Genomic DNA, 11,455 nt, shown 5'->3' on the forward strand with positions numbered 1-11,455 from the left:
GCCGGCATGCCTTTTGTCTCAGCAACTGAGTTGAACAGTCATCAAGAGTCAGTTGTATTTGCTGCCAGATCAGTTTATGTCAGTTGTACTTGTTATTATAATTACGTATTTTAACTAAATATCATACTAAGTAAATAAATATCACCGCAGAAAGGGAACCATTGTGCCTACAGACACTAAGCTAAATAAATGCTCTGGAAGAAAATCAAAGGCAAGTCACTTAAAATTAAGTACTATTTAATTATATGTGAGCAAATAAAAAATAAAAGGAGAAAAAAAAACCTATCCAACCCTCTAGAACAGTGCTTCTCAAACTATCTGTAACGAAGAACCTCTCCTCCCTTTTTTTCTTAATTTTTTATTTTTAAGACTAGTCAAGTGCAATACTGAGAAGGAGAGAATCCTCCCTTTCTTAAACATCTAATTGTTTGCAGACTGATATGGCTGTATTGCACGTGATTCATATGGAGCTCACGTAATATCAGATTTCAGCAGCACCCAAACTGATCTATATACTCTCTTCTGCATTAGAGTTTCCTAACCATATGCTTGGATTTACAGCAATGTCAAGTTGCTACACCCATTTCCAAACACTTACTCTCAATTTCTATACTTACCTGTCATTAACCAGTAATCTGTGGGTGAGCACCAATGTGTGGACCACACATGGAACAGAATTGAGCTAGTAGAACCCTCTTCATTCACAGTTCTTCATAAGTACCTTTAAGCATTCTGCCAAGTTTAGAGAAACTTTTTTTTCTTTTTTTTGAGACAGAGTTTCGCTTTTGTTGCCCAGCTAATTTTGTATTTTTAGTAGAGATGGGGTTTCTCCATGTTGGTCAGGCTGGTCGCAAACTCCCGACCTCAGGTGATTCACCCACCTCGGCCTCCCAAAGTGCTGAGATTACAGGCGTGAGCCACCGCGCCCAGCTAGAGAAACTTAATCATACTATTCATTCCAGGTATGGTTTAAGCAAAAGAGACATTCTAGAAGTCCAAACGGGACTGCACTCTAACAAAAAGCAATGGTCCTATGTCAAATAAGAGACATTCATGATTTAGGTGAAAATTTCAATGTTTTCAGTCAATATATGTTATTTTAAGTTATCTTGAAGGTAGAACTATCTTGTTCTTATTTGCAACTACCATTGTACATAGTATAGTACCATGTACATTGTATGTAATCATTATTTTTTGTGAGACTAATTCAGCAATGGGTATTAAACACACCCCTAATAATTTCCTGGGTTTGTGCTTCCCTTAGGTTTGATATTTAATACATTATCAATTTCCTTAAACTGAAACTCTAATCTAAAAAATATATAATCTACTCCATTAAAGCATATCTCATTGAAAGACCCAATATGTATCACTGATATGATACAACATATCAGTGAAGCATAAGAATGCCAGAATGCCCTTTTTAACTAGGAAAAACATTATCTTCTTGATTAGCAATTTAAATACATTTTGTTTAAATCTGATGCTACTGGACTAACAAAAGGTTGTGAAGTTGAGACACTCTAGACACATTTTATTACACAAATAAGTGTCAGGAGAAGCAGCTATCATTTACTTTGGAAATATTTTTCTCCTGGAACAGATTCTTTTGGTGGGGAGTAAATGATACGCTATTTTTGATGACAAAAGGAGTATAGAACAAGAACCATTGTAAGTCAAGAACAAAGGTAAATTCTATAGCAAAAGCCACATTCACACTATCCCGAATTCTGAACTGCTACCGTCCAAATTAGAAATTTTGCTTAGTTACATCTCCCCAAAGCAAACTAATACCAAGTATTTTTGTCTCAATGACTGATAACTGCTCAGACTAATGTCCTACAACAACAGGTCACCAAAAGTTACAATCTGTCAAAAGTATGTAGAGTTCCACTTTTCTGTTAAATTGAGTTTATCCTGAAACATAAGTCTTGGAATGTTATGATCACCGTACGTGTATAATCTGGAAATATAATTGAATCCTATAGAGTAACTCTCATTATATAAAGAACAAAAGAAAACTTTGGAATTAAAATATAGATTTTTTTAACTAATTTGAGGAGATTATTCATAAAAAAAGATTTTTAAAAATATTTTCAAACAAATTTCATTTAGGTGGAAAGAGGTTGCTAATTTGTAGAAAATGGATGCTGTAGCTGATCAGGTTAGCTGTTAACATGAACAAGTAACCCTCAGTTAATTATCTGCCTTATTTTTCTAATTATTAACATACTCTACAGTTAAAAACTATCAAATATTTGTTTTTTAAAGGAGAATTCATTGTCACTCCCTAGGCCATGTTAATTAAGACTATTAAAATGCCTTGCAGTTACATTACTGAGACTAGCTAATAAAGTTTGGCAAAGTGTTTCTTATATAGAACTTTTCATTGAATAAAACTTAATACAACTTGGCTGCACGTCATAGCTCATGTCTTTGGGCGCCACTTTGGGAGACCGAGGCGGGTGGATCACTAGAGGTCAGGAGGTCGAGACCAGCCTGGGCAACATGGTGAAACCCCATCTCTACTAAAAATACAAAAATTAGCCGGGCGTGGTGGCTTGTGCCTGTAATTCCAGCTACTCCAGAGGCTGAGGCATGAAAATTGCTTGAACCTGGGAGGCAGAGGTTGCAGTGAGCTGAGATCCTGCCACTGCACTCCAGCCTGGGTGACAAAGCAAGACTCCGTCTCAAAAAAAAAAAAAAAAACTTAATATAACCAAATAAGGAAAAGAATGATACTAGAGAACAATTACTGAACATGTAAAGGGATCTTTCTATATAAAATAGGACATTATAATCATGTTTCCTAAACAAGAATTCTCCCATTATTTTGTACAAGGCAGTGAAATTAGATGTATTAAAACAAACCCAAAACAAAAATTTTTTGTTTTCACCAGTTTTTCCTAACTATAAAGTTTCTATGGAGAGTACACAAAAATTCCAAAGGAAAAAAAGGCTGTTCTATGAAAAAGTTACATTTCATTTACAAAAACACTTATGTATACATAAAAAACTCACTACTACTTTGTTTATATTTTCAATTTATTAAGCAGCCTCAACAGAAAGTCATTCTGTCTTCTTGACAGGTAGAATTTTTTTTTTTTTTTTTTTTTGAGATGGAGTCTCTCTCTGTCACCCAGGCTGGAGTGCAGTCGCGCAATTTTGGCTCACTGCAACCTCCATCTCCCAGGTTCAAGCGATTTTCCTACCTCAGCCTCCCGAGTAGCTGGGACTACAGACACGTGCCACCACACCCGTTTACTTTTTGCATTTTTTTTAGTAGAAACAGGGTTGCACTATGTTGGCCAGGCTGGTCTCGAACTCCTGACCTCAACTGATCTGCCTGCTTCGGCCTCCCAAAGTGCTGGGAATATAGGCATGAGCCACCATGCCCGACCTAGAATTTTTTCAAATAAGCAATTGTTACAAAAAATTCTACACATCAAATCTCAAAATTTTTTCTGAGGAGAGACATACGATCCAAAATTGTAATAAATATTCATACAACTTATTGTGAATGACCATATAAAGAGTTTACATTAATTATCACAGGGGAGTACATTTGTCAGGTTAATGATCCATGTTCTTCTTAAAAGTTATTTATAAAACATTATTTCTCCACACTGAAAAAAAAAAGCATAATACTGAGTTGATTGCTCTATTAATTTAATGTCTTAAAACTGTACAGAGTACATACACTGCATTCCCAGAGCCCTAGCCCTGCACAGTCTAGTGAGCCACGCAAGGGCCCCATGGGCACCAGAGACAAAGGTAGCAGATTGATTGTTAAGAACTAATGAACTCGAGATACGTTTAATAAGAGAAATTCTGTGGTCACTTAGGAATTTTGTAGTTCATTATTCATAACATTAAGGTTTTTTTAAGCTGGATGTGATTTGAGGGAAAGAGAAAGCAATTAGTGAGGAAATGCATGAAAATACCTAAAAGGAACATTTAAAATGAGATTCATTAACTAAATTCCTACGAATGTGAGCAGTTGTCACTTTCAAACTTGGCAGAACCATGCTGAGTCCCCATCACTCTGAAACGTTCAAACTCAGAAGCAATGTTAACCATTCATTTTATTTCCTGTACTTTCACAGAATTCTTCACGCACATGTACTAGTATGCAGAGTTAACATAGCAGGCCTGACTGCCATCCTTTGAAAGGCCTGATTACAAAACTGTCCCTTGGCTGGCATCTGGGAATTTGGATTTGGGGAGGGTTCTCACTATCCTAACTGATAGTATTCCTAAACTGATTATACAAACAATGTGGTTTATGCTCAACAGCTGACCTGCTTTTCTTCTGGGAATCTAGGATTTTAGTATATGCCAGGCAGAGGGTACCCAAGTGTCCAGCTCCCAGTAGAAACCCTGGGCACTGAGCCTCTAATGAGTTTCCCTGGTTGGCAACATTTCACGTGTACTGTCATAACTCACCGTGGGAATGAAGTGCATCCTGCGTGACTTCACTGAAAAAGGAACTTTGGAGGCTTGCACCTGGTTTTCCTTTACACTTTGCCCCATACACATTTACCCTTTGCAAATTTTGCTTTGTATCCATTCACAGTAATACACAAGAGCCATGACTAGGACTATATGGTGAGGCCTGTGAGCCCTTCCAGCAAATCAGCAAATCTGGGAGTGGTTCCAAGACTCCCAACATGTAAGTTATCAACTTATTGCCAAATTCACCCTTTTTTGCCTGCTCTGTGAAAATTGTATCTGGCCCTTTAATATTCTCCCACCAGTTGGCACAAGGGTAAGCTTTGTTGGTAAAAAGTGCGGAGAGGCCGGGTGCGGTGGCTCAAGTCTGTAATCCCAGTGCTTTGGGAGGCCAAGGCCAGAGGATCGCTTGAGCCCAGGAGTTCCAGACCAGCTTGGGCAACAACATGACAAAATCCTGTCTCTACAAAAAAGACAAAAAATTAGCCAGGTGTGGTGGCATGTACTGCAATTCCAGCTACTGGAGCGCAGGTGGGGGCGCTGCTGAGGTGAGATCACCAGAGCCTGGGAGGTCAAGGTTGCCATGAGCCATGATGGTGCTACTGCACTCCAACCTGAGTGACACAGTGACACACTGTCTCAAAAAAAAAAAAGTGCTGGAGGCCAGGTGCAGTGGCTCACACCTGTAATCCCAGCACTTTGGGAGGCTGAGGCAGGTGGATCGCTTGAGGTCAGGAGTTCGAGACCAGCCTGGCCAACATGGCGAAACCCTGTCTCTACTAAAAATACAAAAATTACCTGGGTGGGGTGGCAGGCGCCTGTAATGCCAGCTTCTCAGGAGGCTGAGGAACGAGAATCACTTGAACCCAGAAGGTGGAGAGGTTGCAGTGAGCTGAGATCACGCCACTTCACTCCAGCCTGGACTACAAAGTGAGACTCTGCCCCCAAAAAAAACAGTGCTGGAGAGACACTGTAGCAAGAAAGAGTTTTGCTTCCTGCATAGGGCTTGTCTAGCACCAAGCTCCTGAAATGCATGGCAGCTAGCAGCATCCAAGGGTCAGCAGCTTCCCCAAGGCTTCTTACCCTACTATACGGTTTTGTAATGGAGTACCTCTGATAAGATACTTCCCCATGAGGCTTTCTCTGGCATCCCAAGAGGCAAAACTATACCCAGGTCCAGAAAACAAATTTACAAGAAGTTCCCTGGCAAGGCACTACAGTGACTTTTCTGCCATCCTAAGAATCACAGCTGTGCCCTCTCCAATAAGGGGTGGCACTCAGCCCAGTGAGGGGAACTCTTCCTTGGATATTCTGTCTTACTCCTAAGGGCAGTGGCTATTATGCCGTATATTACAAAATATTAAAACTGCTATGATATTATATATCTGCTATTCTTTTCAATTCTCCTTAATAATTCTCCATATTAAACTTTCCCTGTTAAAATTACAGTATGGTTTATCCCTATCCAGACTAATACAGAATAATTCTTAACAAGTAATACTAAAATCACTACAAACCTGAAGAGATGCTCCCCCATACTATTGCAAATCACTTCATCATCAGGAAACAGTTCCAAGGCCTGCTCATAGCAACCAAGTAAGTCTTGTATCCGACTGAGAGCATCAAGCTCTTCAGCCCATCTGAAAAGTGTGTACTGAAAAGTTTCCTTTACAAATAAGAAAAAAATTATGAATTAGTCAATAACATAAAAGATGAAAGAATATACATCATTAGTTGAAGATTCCGAGCAATCGAACTTAATCACTATTGAACAATCACCTTAAACTTCATTTAACTTTAGTAGGCACTGTTTTCTGAACAAGTGCACAAATGAATGAATTTTACCACCTACATGGCAATAATAAGCAGAATTAGTCTGACCACTCTCTAAACTCCCCCCATTCTTAGCTGCTGTATCACATTCTCCTTATTCTCCAGAACTGCCTCATTTTTGTCAGCTCTTGTGTTTTTGGAGTTTGTCCTTGGCCCTCTTCTTTTTTCACTCATCCATCCCTAACGCATTTATTATCACCCATGTGTTAATGGATGCTACATTTACATCTCTAGTCAAGACCTTCTCTTCTGAACCTCAGACTCATAGATACGGCTTCCTATTAGTCATTTCAACCCGGCAATGGATCTCCAGCCATCGCAAATATAGTCCAACTCAAATATTTCCTGAACAATCCTTGTGCAAAGAACTGAGGCAACATAAATCTTGTTCTTATCCTCACAGAGGCCCTATAGAGAGAAATTTAATTTTGGAAAAGTTCAAAATGTTCTAAACTGAACTCATCATACTCCTCTGACACAGGCTATAAGATTAAGACACCACTCAACCTCAAACCACAAAGTCACCTTATAATGGTACCTTAACTCCACATACACTGTTTCAAACCTAGCCAATGCTCTCTCAATATCTTTAAATCTGTTACCTCCTCTCCATTCCCACAGTTACAACCTAATCTGGCCCTTGTAACCACTTGCTGGACTACAGCAACAGCCTTAACGCTGTCACTCTAATTCCAATTGCATCTCCCTCCATCCACTCTCCATGCTGCAATACTGTGGAAAGAGGGAAAGCTTTAGTCATTAAAACATTTTAAATCATCTTCACATATTTTATACAAAAGCGTTGATACTTGGAACTGAATCTTGAGGGAGTTTACTAGAGAGACAAGGATAAGAAAGGAGATTCTGGCCGGGCACGGTGGCTCATGCCTGTAATCCCAGCCCTTTGGGAGGCCAAGGCAGGCAGATCACCTGAGGTCAGGAGTTCAAGACCAGCCTGGCCAACACGGTGAAACCCCATCTCTACTAAAAATATAAAAATTAGCCAAGCATGGTGGCGAACACCTATAATCCCTGCTACTCAGGAGGCTGAGGCAGGAGAATTGCTTGAACCCAGGAGGTGGAGGTTGCAGTGAACCAAGATCGCACCACTGCATTCCAGCCTGCGTGATACAGTGAGACTCTATCAAAAAAAAAAAAAACCTGCACAGATTATATGAAATGGATCAGAGGGTCTACAGATAAGTGGCTTGGTGTGGCCGGAGTTTGGGTATGGGGAATAGAGTAGCAGGCAATGAGCATTTTACAGGGGGCCCATACAAACAAACACAGACTTTGTTCAGCAGGAAACAGACTAGTTGCTTACCCTACTGAATGTCAGGCATTGCACTACAAATTTTAAATATACTTTTTTATTTTTTCTTTTTGAGATGGAGTCATACACTGTCGCCCAGGCTGGAGTGCAGTGGCACAATCTGGACTCACTGCAACCTCCGCCTCCCGAGTTCAAGCAATTCTTCTGCGTCAGCCTCCTGAGTAGCTGGGACTACAGGCACATGCCACCACGCCCAGCTAATTTTTTATTTTTATTTTTTATTTTTTTTGAGACAGAGTTTCGCTCTTGTTGCCCAGGCTGGAGTGCAATGGCGTGATCTCGGCTCACCACAACCTCTGCCTCCCAGGTTCAAGCAATTCTCCTGCCTCAGCCTCTCGAGTAGCTGTGATTACAGGCATGCACCACCACGCCCAGCTAATTTTGTACTTTTAGTAGAGACGGGGTTTCTTCATGTTGAGGCTGGTCTCGAACTCCTGACCTCAGGTGATCCGCCCGTCTCTGCCTCCCAAAGTGCTGGGATTACAGGCGTGAGCCACCGCGCCCGGCCTAATTTTTTAATTTTTAGTAGAGACAGGTTTTCACCATATTGGCCAGGCTGGTCTCAAACTCCTGACCTTGTGATCCACCCGCCTCCGCCTCCCAAAGTGCTGGGATTACAGGCGTGAGCCAGCACACCCAGTCTAAATATACTTTTAATACCCAGTAAACATTTTTAAGAGAGGCTGCGTCCCTGTTTCACAGAAGAGGAAACTAAGAAACAAGTAACTGAGGAAAGATCACTTGAGTTGATCCATTTTTCTACTGCTGCCTACCAAGGGAAGCAAACTGTATCTCAACATATCATCTCCTCCTCAAGTAGGACAGCTGGTCCTGAAATTTACACTAAGTTTACATGAACTACAAACATCTAGACGCTACTGACATTTAGTGGGTAGAGATCAAGGATGCTGCCAAACATACTGCAATGCACAGGACACCTCCCCTCCCCCATAACAAAGAATTATCCCATTCAAAATGTCAATAGTGCTGAGGTTGACAAACCCTCAGTCTAAATGAAGCAAAGTAATTGCAATTTTAAGTTAAATCATTTTTCGTAATTTAGATTCTAAAAGTACTTCAAAAAAGAACAGCATTTCAACAGAGTAATTGTTGCAAATAATCCAATAATTGAACTTTAAAGAACGCATCATTAAATGATAATCACTTTAGGCTAATTACACACTTTATTCAACTAGAGGCCCACTATATTCCTACTACACACAATATAACAAATCCAAAAGCCCTCAAGCCAGGGCATGCTTAAATTAGATATAAGGAGAAGAGGATCACGTGAGACCTCATTTCCAATTCGAGGGCCTTTAAATTTTTAAACGAGATGAAAGTTTTGAAACTGAGAAATGACAACATTTGACTTTTGTTGCAAAAAGCTAGCTATGTTGACACAGACTGCAGGAGAGAGCTCAGTTGAGAGCCGACTGCAACAGCTGGCAGATGACTGAAGCTCGAACCAGGGTACTAAAGGGGAAGATGGTGAGAACTGGTAAGATTCTGGACATATTTCGAAGGTGAAGACGGCAGGATTTTCCTCTGGGCTGGTCGTAGGTGTGAATAAACGAAAGGTGTCAAGGGTGAACAGTAAACATTAATAGCAAACACCCAACCAAGCACCCTAGCCCCTCCGCCTTTTTTCTTTTCTTTTTTTTTACGAGGACGTTGGATCGGCCAGCAAGTGAGAGAAAAGGGCCCTAAATATTAACAGCAACCACCCACCCAGGCACCCTAGCCCCTCCGTTTTTTTTTTTTCTATTTTTTTTTTTTTTTTACGAGGACGTTGGATCTGCCAGCAAGTGAGAAAAAAGGACCCTCACCTTCACGTCGTGTTTCAGCTCCGGCGCCAGGCTGAGCACGAGGAGGTAGTGGGCATAGGCAGTGCCGAAGTCCTGGACGCCCAGACAGTGCTCTGCGCTCTGCAAGGACCGCGACACCAGCTCGTCCCGGCCGGCTGCCCCAGCGCCACCCCCGGCGTCTCGGCGGGACCTGGGCCGTGAGTTCGACATGGCAGTCACCACTTGTATGGCCAAAGGGAAGATATTTTGTAAACGTAATTAGAAAACTCTCTCGATGCTACACTTCCAGGGACCAGACAACTGCTCAAAAAACAGTACAGCAAAGTTACCCTCCGCCGCGGGTGAACACGCCAACCCCAGCCCAGGCGGAAGCTCCGCCCCGTCCTGGCTCCGCGGGCGGCGCAGACCGTGACGCATACCCCACTATTGCGCACCTGGCCAGCGGCGCACGCTACGCGAACGTCAGCGCGCCCGACGTGGGCACGTCACTGCCGCCCATTCCCGCAGGAGCGACCACTGTGCGTGAGCATAGGAGAACGTCTGTGGCAGGACCTGTCCGGTCTCGCGCCCTTTTTTTTTCCCGGCTGAAAGCAGATCTTTCTCTCTCTCTTGCACTCCGGGAGTGTGTGGCTTTCGACTGCAAGACCCTGTTGTACAGACCCAGGCAGCGCGAAGCGCCACCCGCTCATGAGAGACGGTCAAGCATTTGTGATGATGCTTAAGACATTTTGGATCGTGATGCACAAAATTTCAAGACCTGAAAGAACCTGGAGATAACAAAAGCATCTCAGACGTGGTAGAGGAAATGCTTTCACAGGCATTTCAAATCATTCTCACAAAACCTGGCTAGGTGGACCTTTGGATCACACTCGTCTTAATGATGGCAAACGTGATATCTTGAGAAGTGACTTGCTCGAGGTCACACAACCAGCTAGTGGCATAGGCATGGTTCAAATCCAAGTTCTCTGACCACCTATCTGTTCAGTTATACGATGAACTTAGGGGTTATTTCACTGTTCCGTGTCTTATCACTGTATAGTGTTTACATTAATAAAAAGTTTTTCCACATTCAAGTGTGGCCTCTAAGATACAGATTCTAAACTCAAAGGGAGGGGAGCATAGTTATTACGGCTGAAAAGTTATTTTTGTCCCCATTTTCAAATTCATTAATGGATAATATCTGAAATCGAGCATTTTGCATATCACACTAATACATTTTGAGGGCTCCTCTAATTCTCAAAAACACGTCATGCATTTTTGCCTTCTCTTCTGATCCAATTATCTGAACTACCCTTTTTTCTGAGCACTCGCCTGTGTAAATCCTAATCCATTTTTCAGGTTCCAGCTCACTACATTGTGAGCTATTCTTAATCACTTTTGTGACCTTTGCACCTAGCGGATTATGATGCAAAGTAAGGACTTTGATTTTTTCTTCTTTCTTTTTCTTTTCTTTCTTTTCTTTTCTTTTTTCTTTTTTTTTTTTTTTTTTTTTTTTTTTTTTTTTTTTTTTTGAGACAGAGCCTCACTCTGTCGCCAGGCTGGAGTGCAGTGGTGCGATCTCGGCTCACGGCAACCTCTACCTCCCAAGTTCAAGCGATTCTCCTGCCTCAGCCTTCCGAGTAGCTGGGATTACAGGCATGCACCACCACGCCCGGGTAATTTTGTCTTTTTAGTAGAGACAGGGTTTCTCCATGTTGGTCAGGCTGGTCTCAAGCTCCTGACCTCAGGTGATCCGCCCGCCTCAGCCCCCCAAAGTGCTGGGATTACAGGCATGAGCCACTGCACCAGGCCAATTATTTGCATTTTTTCGTGGTTTATCTATAACTTCAAGATTTTCTGTACATAGAATAGGTCGTTTGAAAAAATGGAATGACACAAATAACATGGAACATCTGGTCACCTTAAGAAACTGGAATTGGCAACAGCCTTTCATGCTAAAAACTCTCAATAAATTAGGTATTGATGGGACGTATCTCAAAATAATAAGAGCTATTTATGACAGACCCACAGCCAATATCATACTGAATGG

The 11,455-nt window shown here is 41.7% G+C and overlaps 1 protein-coding gene across 7 annotated transcripts in view; it reads right to left on the bottom strand.

Moving 5' to 3' along the window:
- PRMT9 (protein arginine methyltransferase 9) overlaps window positions 1-9,899 on the bottom strand; it is a 47,955-nt gene extending 38,056 nt beyond the window's left edge. For 2 of the 7 annotated variants that reach the window (XM_063809054.1, XM_024356323.3), the window contains exon 1: window positions 9,448-9,839. Coding sequence is in view for 3 of the 7 variants with exons in the window: in XM_024356322.3 (XP_024212090.1) it covers window positions 5,970-6,118; window positions 9,448-9,636 (338 nt within the window). In the remaining 4 variants the exon portion in view is untranslated. Of the gene's footprint in view, window positions 1-5,969; window positions 6,119-9,447 lie in introns of all 7 variants that reach the window. The other 5 variants (XM_024356322.3, XM_517474.8, XM_063809055.1 and 2 more) reach the window with 5 other exon arrangements.
- Between the last annotated feature and the right edge of the window lie 1,556 nt (window positions 9,900-11,455).

Source organism: Pan troglodytes, chromosome 3 (genome assembly GCF_028858775.2).
Source record: "Pan troglodytes isolate AG18354 chromosome 3, NHGRI_mPanTro3-v2.0_pri, whole genome shotgun sequence".
In the NCBI taxonomy this organism is placed as follows: domain Eukaryota; kingdom Metazoa; phylum Chordata; class Mammalia; order Primates; family Hominidae; genus Pan; species Pan troglodytes.